The 15,982-nt window shown below is 39.3% G+C and overlaps 1 protein-coding gene across 1 annotated transcript; it reads left to right on the top strand.

The window, feature by feature from the left end:
* Nucleotides 1–253: 253 nt before the first annotated feature.
* LOC134533410 (histidine-rich protein PFHRP-II-like) lies at nucleotides 254–15,167 on the top strand. Its single transcript, XM_063370931.1, has 2 exons — nucleotides 254–782; nucleotides 15,031–15,167. The coding sequence occupies exons 1-2, from the start codon at nucleotides 254–256 to the stop codon at nucleotides 15,165–15,167; spliced, it is 666 nt and encodes a 221-aa protein (XP_063227001.1).
* The last annotated feature ends 815 nt before the right edge of the window (nucleotides 15,168–15,982 follow it).

Below are 15,982 nucleotides of genomic sequence, written 5' to 3'. Positions count from 1 at the left end.
ACCTGACACTTCTGTAATTGCTTGGGGAGTTCTCGACGCTCTGCCAGCTTCAGCCAGAGCCCCGTCTAACCTGATTCATTCAAGGCGTGTAACAAGAGGGGGAGGGGAATCTTTTCCTTCCCTTCGCCGAAGAAGACACGTCATTCATTGTCATTTCAATGCAATTTTCTTTAAACGTGCCTAGATTGTACACATACTACCTGTCGGGAATAGTTAGTTACGTGGTGGAGGATCCGCAAAGGTTGGCGACCGAATGGTGCACTACTCGCACTACTCGCACTACTCGCACTACTCGCACTACTCGCACTACTCGCACTACTCGCACTACTCGCACTACTCGCACTACTCGCACTACTCGCACTACTCGCACTACTCGCACTACTCGCACTACTCGCACTACTCGCACTACTCGCACTACTCGCACTACTCGCACTACTCGCACTACTCGCACTACTCGCACTACTCGCACTACTCGCACTACTCGCACTACTCGCACTACTCGCACTACTCGCACTACTCGCACTACTCGCACTACTCGCACTACTCGCACTACTCGCACTACTCGCACTACTCGCACTACTCGCACTACTCGCACTACTCGCACTACTCGCACTACTCGCACTACTCGCACTACTCGCACTACTCGCACTACTCGCACTACTCGCACTACTCGCACTACTCGCACTACTCGCACTACTCGCACTACTCGCACTACTCGCACTACTCGCACTACTCGCACTACTCGCACTACTCGCACTACTCGCACTACTCGCACTACTCGCGCAATAGCATAATTCAGCGCTCGCATTCTTGCATATATAATTTTTTTAAGTTTAACTTTTTTTGGGCGCGATGAGAGTAAATTTTCAATGACAATTTCAAGGCCAACGTGTTTTGAAACGTTTCTGACGCCAAAGTTATATAAAGAATGCTCTTACGAGTCGAGGTTTGAATTGCCAAAGAAGTTTCACTTCTATCACATGTACTGAATTACACGAGCCTATTTGTTTTAGAGAGCTGAAAAATGTATTTTTTTTGTATCTAAATCGAATTTTAAGACGGTATTAAAAAGCTAGATAAAATAAAAATATTATATTCACAAATTCAACATATTCTTAGAAATCAAGGATACATGGTAAAAAAAAAACACGTAAATAAAACAAATTGTAGTCATTGGCAGAGTTTTACCAAACAAAAAATAAAACCTAAATTATTTTAATTATTAATATAAGTAATAAACAAACAGCCTGACGAGTACAATTGTAGGTGCGAGCGCAGGTTGAGGACATGCGTCGTAATTAGGCCGCTTGAGTTTGTTCAACTTTTTATATATATATTTTTTGTGCTTTGGCAGCACGGTTAGTTGTAGAGCCGTGAAATCCTATGGGAAGAGCCACATGCGGCTTTCGAGCCGCGGTCTGCCGACCCCTGGACTAGGGGCATTACTGCTGGTGTGATCATTTCATGTTCCACCATTGGTAGTGATTGCCGTCAGCAACCCTCGCGAAAATCCGCGCAAACGAAACCAGTCCTTTGCCTGGTCCACCGGTCTGCATGACACTTCAGTGTTCATACTAGCCAGAGTGCACTACTGGTGGGTATCTGGTTTTTGGTCCCGTTTACAATTGGTTCATTAGAAACGGACACATTCATTGCTTATCGGGAAAATGCGGTGATTAGAGATGGCCATGGCCTATTGTAAGAGAGTTAATGAAGCCCTTCCGTCCGCCGCGAGCAAGGACACACCCCGATCCCGACACTCTGTGGGCGGTCAAATAAAAATAAACAACAGCAGAAAAAAATATATGAAAAATTATTCGCACATTTATTGGCGCGCACGATGGCACCGCCCACCGTTGAAGTGTCGGGCTGAAAACAAAAAAAATAAAGTTTAAAACCAAAGTTAAACCAGACTTCAAGGAATGAACCTTTGAAATATGCAAGATTTGAAAAATCCCCAAATTCATCTTATTTATTTGTACGGTAACCGTGCACAATACATAATACCAATGAGGAAGTAAAAGCGCTCAACAGCGAATATATCTAAACACAGAATATATTTTATATAAAAAAATAATAACGTAAATATCTATATAAATAAATTTTATACAGTTCCACTAAAATGTCTGAATAACTTACACGCTGCGCAGCTTATAATATACAAATTAAAAAATTATACTTTCGTAGAGGCGTAGCTGGGGAGAGGTTTAAATTTAATTAAGTTTACCAATAAAAATTCCAATTTTCCAGTTCCGTGAAATGTCCATGAAAACTGTAATGACTGCTAAAACGTCGTATGATATTCCCGCTAGCCCATCCAGGTCAAAAAGGGCATAACGTAGGCTGGCGCATCTACCAAAATGTTCAACTAGCTTCACAGTTAAAGTGACCAACAAAGTTCTGAGCAAAATAAAGTCAAAACGAAGGCTGACTGACGGCAATTACACACTTAAAACGCAGTGTAGCGTTAAGAGGAGACTCACGCCGAACTCACGCAGTTCCCACAAATGAAGACCCGAACCACAAATCAAATAAGGCAAAAAATTCAGTCTCTTCATTCTCAGAATTTTACAATTTTTTTTTTGTTTAACCAACAAAGGCTTGCACCATCTTCGGGCCACACTTCCCGGCCTTAAGGGGCCCGCCTCGTCAGGGGTGTAGGTGTGTGTGTTAGTGAGGCGGGATGATAAGAGCGACGCTCGCCGGTGCTTCTAGCGCGGGTGTCGCCTCTAATCGCAAGGCTCTGAACTGGCGCGCGGTCTTCTCGTCGTCACAGGATAACTGTGAAATTTGAGCGGTGACCGTAACGTTATATGGCGGAGAAATGAAGATAAAGGTGTGATGGGACAACGCTGTACCTTAGTTTTTGACGTGACAACGTCTAATAAATCGATGAACGCCGGCTGAACGCACGAAAAAAGTGTCCCGTTACACACATTGTTCCGTTACGCTGTGTCCCGTCACGCTCATTGTACGCTTGCGCCGCATCTATCTCTCTTCCACTCGACTGTTTATAAAGTGAAGAGAAAAGTTAATGTGGTTTTCATTGCTTATTACAACAAAAAATTCTGCAATAAAGGTTAATTATTCTTGCATTTTAAAAATCTGATTACTAGTATAATTTCAAGTATTTATTCTTTTATTATTAACATAAAAAAGATTCAATTTTATTCATGAAGTATGCAATCATTTCATCAATGTTTTGTTATGACGTTGTCACGTTAAACTATCGTCCGTAAACGGACTTTACAGACAACCAATTTTTTTTTGCAGTTGGTCGTGCTGGTGGCCGGTGCCGCAACTCAGGTCCTCGGCGCTGGGCACTGCCGGTGGTCGCCGTGCCTCCGTGCTGCCACCCCCCCCCCCCAGCACTTCCCAGACGAACTCCCGTCGTGCCTTCAGCAGTCCGCCGCGCATCCACGCATCGCGCGGCGCGGCCGTCGCATGACGTCACCTCGGTGGCCTCTCCCCGCCAGCGCTCTCTCCAGCGGCCATAAACAAGTAGCAAGAATTTTAACACTAAATCGTAATACAAATTTAATATAAACAAATACAGATTGAAAACCTATAATGGATATGAAAATTAAATAATAAATGCGATTTAATAATTTAAACAGGAGATTTAACAAAAATTTAAAACAGCCTAAGAAGCCACACCGGCCACGTTGATACGTAATTAAATAAATTATTAAAAATTAGTTTCTAAAGTAGAATATTTTTTTTTGCGTCAGGTATGGATATAACGAAGAATTGCAATTGATTAAATATAGATATTAAAGGGCAATATTTTCTAATAGGTTTGAAAATTATAACACCATTTTTTTAAAAGATTTTCAGGACAGCGATCAAGATGGCCGATGAAATGTCGTTTGGTAAGTTTACAGGAGATAGACTTCAGTGCACTCTAGAGTGTAACAAATGAAGCAAATAATGGTAATCTACACTACCGTACTTTAGCAGTCGACAAAAAAAAATCCAACTTGACGACTGTGACGTCACACTGGTACGAGTAATATATGTAAACAGTAATGAGCAGAGGCTTAAGGGGCCCGCCTACCTGGGCACACATACGGTGTGCAGAGCTTCAGGAAAAACAACGCGATTTCAAAACTACTCAAAATATCCGAGTGAGGTTTGTTTACGAATAGCATTTAAGAGTTCGCTGAGGGCCGAAAAGTACTTTTAATTTCGGATTAAGTTCTTAAACTGTATTTTTTTAAGCGTTAAAATGCCTAAAACGCGTGTTTCCAGAGTAATTTTAAGGGGAAAACAATCAGTACAGATTCTTGAAAGCACTTAAGGGGCTTGCATAACACCTTTATCTTCATTTCTCCGCCATATAATGTTACGGTCACCGCTCAAATTTCACAGTTATCCTGTGCCGACGAGAATACTGCGCGCCAGTTCAGAGACTTGCGCTTAGAGGCTATACCGCGCTGGAAGCACCAGCGAGCGTCGCGCTTATCATCCCGCCTCACTAACACACATACACCCCTGACGAGGCGGACCCCTTAAAACGACGGCTTTGCCAAGATTTCAGTTAACTCCGAACCAGTTGAGCACACCGACTCAGTGATTGTAAGTTTGAGTTCGTGTGATATTTTACTTGTCTCCAATTTGACAGTTAAAGAAAAAGAAGGTCGTACCGGTGGTTTTACGCATACCTCTACCAGATTTGTTCCGTTCAAGGGGTGTTTGCAGAAAAATTTGCTGTCGGTGTTTGAGAACGAACAAACAAACAAGTGACAGTTGCAAAGTGCTCAAAACTAAAAGAGAAGGGAAGGGGAAAACCTTTTACCAATCCAACAAAACCTCTTTCACGGAGGAGCAACATCTTACGACTTCTCACAAATGACGCAGTGTCTATGTAAATAATTTGTTGTTAATATTTTTTGACCTGATAACGTCTTTTCAATCGATGAACGCCGGCTGCACGCACGAAAAAGCACGACTCATTGTCACGTTCCGCCAGAACCGAGCGTGCAAGAACCGGCCAACCACCGTGCGAGAAAATCTTCCATAATATCAAAAAGGTTAAGGCGGGATTTTAAACTAATCTTCGTGATTATATTAAAAAAAAAAATATTTAAAATTAAATTTTCAAGAACGGTAAATAATATTTGAAAATAAAAAAGTAGGCAATTTCTTCAACAATGTTTTCTTATGACGTTATCACGTAAAATTATCGTCCGTAAACCGACTTTACAGACAACCCCCTTTTTTTTATGTAAATTTTTCTTTTCACAAGGGGAGTCGTCTGTCACCCCTGGCATCCCCCTGAACACGCCTTTGGTAGACAGAGATCCGTGTAAACTGGGACGAGCTACACGGCAGGGAGTGGTGGCGCAGGTCCGCGCGCAGCCAGCTCCCAGCTGGTGGTAGCGTGCTGGCATGCGCGCTCACTGCCGCCCAGACCGCAGGGGAGAGACAGAGAGTGTAGGTATTCCAGCCGCACGAGGGTGGCACAACTAACTGTTGCACACACGCTCAGAGAGAGAGAGAGAGAGAGAGAGAGAGAGAGAGAGAGAGAGAGAAAGAGACTCACAACCTCCCCTGCTTCCCGCGCCGGGTAAAACCGCAGTCCCACGGCCTCGCGTCCCGCTGGAACATCGGCGGCGCCGGTCGCCGACAGGTTGTTATTGGTCCCCGGGCCGCGTCCGCGCTTCAATTGCTTCCTGCAAAAACTATCTCCGTCTCTCTTCCCCCTACTCTCTATACCCGCCTGCTTCTATCCCCGTCGCAACTCTATGAATTTACAGCAGGTTCAACTGCGCGTGTTCCGATTCGCAATATCCCCCCTCCGAAACGCATCGCTGGGAAACCAGGCGAGGGCAACGGTTTCAAACATTTTCCGGGGCGTTTGGTCCCGCGTATCATTCCTGTACTGTACACCGTCACCACACCTGCTCGTATTTATGATGGCCGCCGGCTATAACTGCGTGCAAGCTAATTCCATTTGCGTTTATCGTCAGGACGGCGTCGCACTTCGCGGTTGAACGCAGGTTGTGGATTGCCAGTTTATACCCGGTGATTTTTTTGTAGATCAGATATTTGAATGTTCTACTTCCATCAATTCGCTAAGGTGCATTCTTAAGAGACTTGCTCTGTCCACTCAAAGAAATGCGGCCGAAAGAATATTCAGCCAAAAATTCCCTGCGGGAGTTTTTACCTAGCCGCTGCAGCAGAAACGCAATCTGTGACACCAGTCAAAATCCGTTCAAATCAGTTATTTCGCAGCTAAAAATCAATTAAAAAATCAATAAAGGTTTTCTCAGGTAAATATTGAAATGAAAACTCTAGGTTATATAGTTACGCCATTTCACGCAGACACAAGTAATATATTTAGGGGAGACATTTTGGTTTAGGATACGCCAATTTCACATTAAACACATTCTGAAGAGTCAACACTACTATAAACTAAACTTTTATCCCTCATTAATTAACGTACTGAACCCTCGACAGCCGCAGAGAATTCTCTGGGCTCGATGGGAAGGCGCTGGGCAAGGGGCATCGCTGCTAATCGGATTAGTCGTGTAGCGATAATGGAGGGATGAGTACTTCCTGCATCGCGCTTCATCTGCAGGCAGGCGCGCGGCTAGCTGGCCAGCATCGAGACTAGCGTTATCGTAATAGTATGATGGTGTAAATTCTAGGCAGTCTGTAAATAATAACACGAATTTTTCAGGTCTCTATTTTTATGGTGTATGACCCCAGCTGAAGAACGCTGGTTACAAATTATCCATGGATCTTCGTAAATTTTGAAGTTAATCTTCGATGACTTACTGTATTGATTTAACTTATTTTGGACGTGAATCAACAATAATCTTATTGTATCAAATCTTATAGTTTGGATTTAACTTATTATATTAACAAAAAATCCCAAAGCTTGTTTAATATGCTTCTACGAAACACTAAATTCGAAGGCGTACTTTCTACGAATATCCCGTTGTCTGAGATTACGAAGAACGCTTCATTTATTTCAGGTTTAATTATTCGTTGGAAAATCCATCCATAAATTCACTGTAATTCCTGACAGTGGCGTATCCGCTAGTGTCTTAAATACGAAATACCCAACAAAGTAGGAACGGGATCATAATCGTTTCGGAAAAATTTCCTCCAAACTTTTAGTTCGCACCGAACCGTAAATTTTTCGGGAATGTTGCACGGGGTGATTAATTTCATTGCAACAGCCCTCGGCGAAGTGGAATTAACCCTGCCAGACGGCGTTCTAGTGGTATAGTGAAAGAGGAGGGGGGGGGGGGGTAAGGGAGAGGGTTTCTGCCGCCCGGGAGTTGTAATGCTTTTGATTTACACGGCGTCTTGCAAGGGAAACATGGGGAAAGGGAAAGAGAAGGGGTGGGGGGAGAGGGGTGGCTCTCACTCCCTTCCAACCCAACGAACCCTCGCCGCGCAGTATTTGAAGTTATTAATATAAAGTGCACGGAGGGCTAGAGAGAGTTTCAACGTAGGGCAGTTCCACCCCCCTCCACCGCTCCAATAATATTTACCCTCCCCTCTTTCTCACCCTCGTGCCTAAACCCCCTGCGCTGTGCACTAGAGCCGCACTAAACCGCCCCCTTTCCTTCCCCTCCGACACGTAATCCCGCATCTCCTCCGTCTGGCCGGAAAATCTCTTACGAGGGCGTACATGACGAGGCTGCGGCGACGCTAGCGATGTACACGGAGAGGGGGGGGGGAGGTAGGGGAAACGTCAGTGGCCACCGCGCGTGAGGCACACGAGATTGGACCAATTGGGCGACGGAAGAAATGCACAAGGTCACGTGACATCTCGTAAATCCCCCCCCCCCCCCCCCCCTCGTTCACCCTCCCCGGACGTTTTTACCAGAATTCAAGCAAACGAAACAACGTAAATTTTCCGAACTGTGTGTAAATTATTATAAAATTTATTAGAGTTCTATTTATTCGTGACTTCTGACGCTTTTACGTTATGAATTGTAGTAATATATATATATATTTTCTTTTTCGGAAAATAATTAGTGGTTTTTGCTTATTTAGCTCGAGAGATAAGCTATCCGGTATTTTTTTCTATCGTAATTTAGATAATTTGGCGGAGAATGAAATTTGGCTGGTTGCACTGCAGCTACGAAGTCAATAATGTGCGAGATCCCAAAAAAAAAAAAAAAAAAAAAAGTGTCATGAAAGTGAATAATTCAAGATCCCTTCAAGTCAATTTTTCTAATACATAAAAATAGAGAAATCTGTGGCTGGATATGTCACAGGATTATGATGTTTCAATAGTAAATACATTTTTTTTGTAATTTCCGAATACTTAAAAACAACAGTAAGCAAATTTATGGTTCCGAAAAATGATCTTACTCTCTATTTTTCTCTATTTTTCTATTAGCAATAACTAGTGTTTTTTTGGGCAGAATGCGTTGTTCAAGTCATTACTTTGGGATCGGGCGCCAATACTGCAATCTTACCGAATTCACTCTGACACACGATATACATTAGCCCAGCTGTAATAAGAATTCACAAAAATCACATGAAGTCAAATTAATTATTACCTTATTATTTTAACACAAAATAACTTCATTCTCACTAATTTAATAAGCACATTTGATTAAAAAATCTTTTTAAATTTTTTAACCACGACATATTTAAGTTTTTGTTTTAACTTTTCCTATTCTCAGACAACACTATAAGTTACTAGGAAACCATATAAAATATTTTTACATAACTTTAAACAACGTTTTAAGACAAAAATTTTGTTACAAAATAAATTCTTACTATAAATTTTATGTGTTTTATGTTTACCAGCACTCACCCATAATGACATAATAAGGTACCTTACATACGTAACATGATTTCACATGTTAAAGCATCAATAAAGTTAATCGTTCGTTTATGGTAGCTTTCATTATGAAATCTAAACAAACCAATTATTATTGGTGTAATATTTAAACTGAACGAACAGGGACAAAGCTTTTATTAAAAACATACGTAATAATTTTCTACGTTACCTTAAATAACGCAAGTGAAAGCCAGCTTAAAATTGCAATGGTGTTTGACTTCTAATCGGTCTTATAAAGTGAAGGGTGAAAAAATATAATCTTTAAATAAAAAAATAGTAAGAAATGAATATATAAGAAAATTACATTCTAGCTGTGACCATTTTACTAAGAATTTTGCAAAACATTTTTGCTCCTTTTAGTGGATAAGGAACATTTTACGTCGGCCCATAAAACCAGATTAGTTATTACACACCACTTTATCGCGTTTAACGTACCGAGGAAGATATACAACTGAAATTAATTATTTGCTTATCCTCATAAAGAGTTTTCTAGATGCAAATGTTCTTATTTCATCTGTGAATAAATGTATCTGCCAAAAGAAGTTCTCTTGGTTGAGGATATCTTAACTTGTAGAAAAGAATATTACTATACCTACCTAAACCAACGTTATCGCTTTGTGAGTTCAATATTTAGTAATGAAATACATGTTTTGTATTTAATCGTTGGCAATTTTGTAGCTTATCAAAGTATTTTTCAATAGAGATATATAAAATTATTTTTAAAAGGATAGTTTATAGTCTGTAAACTAGACAATGATGGGACCGATTTCATGACTTCTTTCACTGTTGGAAAACTACATTATTACAAACAGATATGGACTACGGTTGTTTTAATTATTTCGAATAATTACTGTTTCGTTGGATGTAGCAATATTTGTAACAAAAACCACTGAAAAACAATCACATTGAGTGTTTCCTGCAGATTTAGGCTGAATATATAGTTACAGATATAATATGGTTATAAAATTTATACTATACGCTTATAAAAACAAAATATTTATTAAAACGTTAAACAAACGCAGAAGGCTACTCTCTATTCCTTTCGCTATTGTGTTCCGTGTTTGCGTGAGTTGTATTTTATAAATTTAATTTAATGTCTTTTTACAGGAATGGGCTAGTTGTATTTTTATTATGGATAAAAAGTACCGCATGTATAAATATTATTTTATCTACCCATGAAACATCAGTTAATCAGTTACTTGTTATAATACAAAATAAACCAATTTATATTCCGGTCACAAATTTCCATTTGGTACTGGATTACTATAAGTAACATATTTTTCATATAAAAACTGAGCACAGCTTATGTTTCAACTCTAGCATTAACTATGAGCACAGGTAGTCACGTGGAATGAAATTTTGAATTAAACTGTCTTTAAACTGTCCGTTTTTAAAATTTAATTCAAAAACTTCGAATTTTTTTTTCCCCCAAAAACACAAACAACATGTTAAAAGAATTGATGAAAACTTAAATTTTTGACGTTTAAGAATAAATTTCTAAAAATAAACAGTTTAACGACCAAGCCTACACACAAATGGTTAATTAAACTATAAACCTATTTCACAAGAATACATGCTCTTTAATAACGTATATTAATATATTGAACATATAAATATTAATCGGCCAATAAAGTGATTAAAATTATTAGATGACCCCTTATTTACATCATACAACCATCTATTAATATTAACAGAAATTTAAATAGTGAATTAAATTGAAATAATAGGCTAAAACAAAATCATAGAAGAAAAAAATATAAATTAGGAAACTAATCCCCTTACATCACATTGGTAACTGATTAGACTGCACCTTAATTTATATGCCTTTCATTGAAACAATTTTTTTAGATCTATTATTCACAGGAAGCAGCCATTAAGAAATTATATAAATCACCTAACGTTGAAACTTAAAAAAAAAAAATATTCAATGCAAAGAAAACTACTCGTAAATACGGTCAAATCAAACAAAATTCAAGTAATAACATATTAATTTTCTATCTCACATGCCATATTGGATATTTAACCTGTATGGCATTATTTTGTTTTACAGTCTACGCATGTGGATTTATTTTTCGGGATTTCGTTTTTGTTATTTTGTCGCAAATAAGCATGGGCGTTGATCCCGGGTGTACGGGATATGGCAGGGGGGGCCCGGCCCCCCTGGAATTAAGAATACCATCACCGAGGGGTCCCCACTTGCATTTGCAGAAACGTGACTGTGGAACGGGTTTGATGTCAAAACTATGTTTTAATGGAAAACTTTCTGCATATTTGAAAGTTGCATGCGCGTAGACCAAAATATCGGCAGTTTACAAAATTCAAGCACCGTATTCAGAGATGACTTGTGTCGTTTAACACCGTGTGCAAAACTCTTGGACCGCCCCCCCCCCCACCACCTTTTTGCTAATCCTACAGATTTTCGCCCCTGCAAATAAGTATTTCCATAATATATAAACGGCATTTTTGAGCAGTAAAATGTCACGCAAACAATCGTAATTATGAACACTCACATATTTTTTTTTTTACTTTTTCATAAATGTCTAACATAAAACACATTTTTGACGAAATAACCTGAAAGAGAGCTACCGTGGGAAATTAACATGAGTATCCTTTAAAAAATAATGACGTGGAAATTAAATAGTTAACTTGGCTTGTGCAACAAAGCCTTACGGAAAAGCTTCATAATTGTATGTACCTTACGCTCTTGCTTTATGTAAAGACTAACATTTTTGTTGCTTTGTTTCACGTACATTCAATGATATCCCACATTGTATATGTATCGTTCACTCCCCACGTTTAAGGACCTCTATTGGGAACACCCTGGGTGGCTTATCTCATTCTTACTTTTTTCAGGTCAGCAGTTTGTATACATCCTTCTGAAACACGCTTGTATATGCGTGTGCGTTTGCGTGTGGATTACAGTTTAAATGAAGCTATGCTGCTTTAGACACATACCACCATCTTGCAGCACAGAACAAACACGGTAATTTTTTTCCGTGCGGCGATTTAGTTATTTTTTTTTTAAGTTATACCTAATTAACTACGCAGTCGTTAAAGCTGCGGGGAAAAATGCGATATAATAAAGAAAATTATAAAATTTATTTATCATCGTCAGAGCTCTATGCAAGGAGCATATTTATTATTAGCGCTAGACAAACCAAGCTGAGGATCTCTCTCAACAGCACGATGACAGCATTTTTGACTGCACGGCACTCAATATTTCACCGAGCGGAACGAATGCGCGCATTCATTATTAATAATAATAAAAATAGTAATAAAACATTTTATTCCCTGCCCTTTTCAGAATCTTCTTTGCGTTAAAAAATGCTCCTCGAAAAAAAAAAAAAAAAGGAAAACATTTGGCCGTGAGCCAATCTTCATCGTGAATTCTCTCCCCCCTCTCCCCCCGCCTTTTTACAAAACTTTATAAAAGAGCAGGAAGTTTTAAATTTCTCTTTTCTGCTTGATTTATCGCGTTATACTGCTGACAGATGGAGTTGGTTCATTTGAGACGCAGCATCAATGCGGTATATAGCGCGAGAAGCTAGACTTCCTCCATTCTCGTTCGTCTCTGCTTTTCTCTTCCCTCGTCCTCTCCCCCTCCTCCTCACATTCATCCACTAGCATCGCACCACAGCCGTCTGTCCGCCGCCTGTGCCAAGACCACTCGCTGCCATTTCTCAGACAATTGCTTAATGGAATAATATTGTGGTTTTCATCCGCCGCTAAAACCCAGGAAAAGAGCCCAATAAATTCTCTTCCCCTGCGAGAATTCCGCGTGGAGACATATGTGTGTATTATTTTAGTGCAGAGGAAGAGTTTGCTGGGCATCATCAAAAAAAAAAAAAATATCGGACGAACTGCTACTTCCAAAACGTCAAACAAAATTATTCAAGAAAAAAATAACTCATCAGTTTAAAGATATATATCAATGGTATTATTTGACCGTTTATTTACCTACGTTAAACATTATTATCCTTTACATGGTAAAAAAAAATATATATTTCATGTACTAGCAATTCCCATGACAAAAAAATGAGCGAGTTGGAATAGTTGTTACGTTTTCAGGAACGCAGGACCTGAAATATAAAGTTTATATACGACAATTTAAGACGAATATCGTACCTACTTGTCTTAAACAACTTTAGTTTTAACTATCTTTAACACTAACATTGACATTTTGTTTCACATTTTTGAAGAAAAAATATAAACAAAATTTTATTTTATGTTTTACTAAGGTTTAAATTATACCTACCTAAGATAATCTATTTACAGCTTTCTATGCAAAACCCTCTTGTTACGGTTTAGCATTTATTTTGAGAATTTAAAATTTTAAATAAATTAATCTTTGTATATTTTATGTTTCTGAAGTTGTACTTCTTTAGGAGCGTTATCTAAAAATTACAATAGTAAATTTTTATGATATGCGCGCACCATGCAACGAAATTTTCACAGGATGAAAAAACATACATACATAAAAGTCTAAATAAAAAAAATTATAACTGTCCTTTTAAATAATATACCTACTTAAGTGATCGATATTGAATACTGGTTCATATAAAAAATTATTTAGTGTGAATATGAGTGATAGAAATTATAAAAATTTTCAAGTGTATTAATGGAAGTGAAGTTATGTTCCCGTATTTAATTATTATTGAAAAACAATAAATATGATGAAAGTTTATAAAATTTATTAGTTTTAATTATTTATTAAATAATATTGTTATAATTGATAATGTAGATAAATATTCAATTCTTTTAACCTTATATCTTTAAACTGTCTGTTTTAGAATTTAATTCAAAAACTTCAGAAATTTTTTTTCCAAAAAAACACAAACAAAATGTTTGACATTTGAGAAATTTTAAGTAAATTTGGACGGTCAGCATTACCAGGATGACTGTATGTTGTATCCAACTCGCGATGATTGTCTAGTTTTAATGGTTTTAATACTTTCAGTAAATCAATCAAAATAAATATGCGTTTATAAGAAATTCCTAACACCGTAGTCAGTTTACTACAGCAGGAATATATAATAGATTTGTATTTCTATTTTGTAAAATTTTTAAAATGAGTCTGAGAATATTGCCGTGTGTATGCACTTATAAGTCAAAGTTCAACCCAATAGCCGTGCTGTTAAAGGCACTTCTGCTTTGAAAGACTGAATGTAGCAGATTAGAATCCATCTACTCCAGATATATTCTTAACCTATTTCAAAATCTCAAGGAACCTTCGCAAGGACTTAAATAAAGCTTTTTTTACGATAGTAGTAGCAAATACTAAAAATATGGCAACGGGCGAAGGTAGAGTTTCTCGCACGTGTCACATATTCTGGTTCATAATTAGCGCAATATCGGGCAGAATTTCGGGTGCAGAAGACGAATATGTTCGATCATGGCTGAAGAGTTCCCGATCATAGGTTTCGAGCGACAGACACGCCCAAACATGACCGAATCCTTACGAACAACAATCCACGACTGAGCAAAGTCACCGGATGGTAGTCCCATAAAAAAAAAAAAATACATTAGGTCAGAATCGGTTATTGTACACTACTGATGACTTTTGACGCGCTGAAACCAGATTGCACGGTCCTCCTCCCCGTTTTCAGCGAATCCTGCTGATTTTCCCTCTGTTTACGTCCAAGTTATTAATAGTAATTATCAGGAAAAAGTATTTTTCGCGAAACAATAAGTTCGTCCATTACACTGCAGTAAGGTATGCCTGCGCTAGCGATTGTTTTGTAGTAATTTTCGGCCGCCTGTGCGAGAAGCCATCGATTACTCTATTTGTCTTGACCATTCAGGACGCTTTGCTTCCACACTGTATGGCTTAAGACATGTGTGCTGATTGACATGCACCTGAAATAAACCCAGCCAACCATGATACACAGACACTGCTACAAAGTTTTAGCACGCAGCTGATCCGGAAATTTTTCCACGAAAAAGTAAATAGCCGTAGTGTGTAGTCAGTTTTTGTCTTGAATTCAAAGCAAAAAAATTTTTTAACAGTTAATTTGTTTAATATTACAACAGTTTATTTTGTTTGGACGAGAAGTGAAACTTGGTATTTAAATAGCCACTTGAAGTCGAGTCTTCTGGTATTAATTCATTTTTCACGAGAACTTAGTTTTGTTTACCGGCCTGGGAGCGTGAAGGGGGGGGGGGGGGGGAGGCGCGACGTAAGCCACGAACGCCGGCGGGTAGGACGCCCGGAACAGCGCGGATAGGGGCGAAGTTCGCGTCCCGCGAGCCACTCAAGTTTGATAGCGCGACGTGCGTGGGGCGGAAGGGCTTTGCGAGGCCCGTGGCGAAGTTCTTGGAGGAGTTGGAGAGAGGGGAGGGGGACACGCTCTAATTCCAGAACACCCTTAAGGCCGGTCCACACGCAACGTTTCGGAACAACGATCTACCTGCGCAGCTGAACATCGTGCACGGCGTCCATACACACACACAGTTTTAACCCTGCAATTAATTTGACTTAATTACATTAGCCAGCTTCTTCTGGTGAACCGATCTCACGGTATTTATTTATTTTTTTCTTCACCATTTCTTTGTTGCCTGCGCGTACTAACGCATTGCATTTCTGTCCTACCAGTACTTCTTATTCCTGCAACTAAAACAATTTTTAATTCGTCACAAAAAAGGTAACTGTAATAGGAAGTTCAATAAACTCTATAAAAAACTCTGGAGCACTGACGAATGTCAGACATGTTCACTATCTTGAGAGGTCCAGATAGGTGCCTTTACTTGCTGCCGGAGGCGCCAGCTCGCAGGGAAGCTATTGGTGCTAGAGGCTGGGATACTGGGATGGGAGGCCTCAGCCTGTCGACACAGCTCTTCTCCGACCCCTCCGGACTGCGATGAAACTGCCACATGGGGCCACGCCATTCCCCCGTCCGCCTTTCGATGGAGCATATGCAGGCCCGCAAGAGTTAAAAAGAGAGCGTGCAATAAACCAGCAACAAAGCGCAAGACTTGATGTAAGCTTTTGGACATACGCCATTGCTAAGCACATGTATGTCTGTAGAAGAAAACTACAAAAAACACAAATGACAAAAACACAAATTAAGCAAAAAATTTCTGTTGTCAGGATATAAACACCACACAATACTCAACAGGAATATGGTCAACAAACAAAGAAAAACAAAGAGAAATGGACTAACAGAACGA

Source organism: Bacillus rossius, chromosome 6, assembly GCF_032445375.1.
Source record: "Bacillus rossius redtenbacheri isolate Brsri chromosome 6, Brsri_v3, whole genome shotgun sequence".
Taxonomy (NCBI): domain Eukaryota; kingdom Metazoa; phylum Arthropoda; class Insecta; order Phasmatodea; family Bacillidae; genus Bacillus; species Bacillus rossius.
The sequence above is the reverse complement of the archived record's forward strand: the minus strand, read 5'-3'. Positions and strand labels throughout refer to the sequence as shown.

What these genes read in the sequence shown, in the direction of transcription:
- LOC134533410 (XM_063370931.1), top strand. Translation starts at nt 254, where the DNA reads ATGGTGCACTACTCGCACTACTCGCACTACTCGCACTACTCGCACTAC. An exon ending in GCACTACTCGCACTACTCGC is followed by an intron (nt 783 to 15,030) that starts GCAATAGCATAA and finishes CGCCCGGAACAG; the next exon opens with CGCGGATAGGGGCGAAGTTC.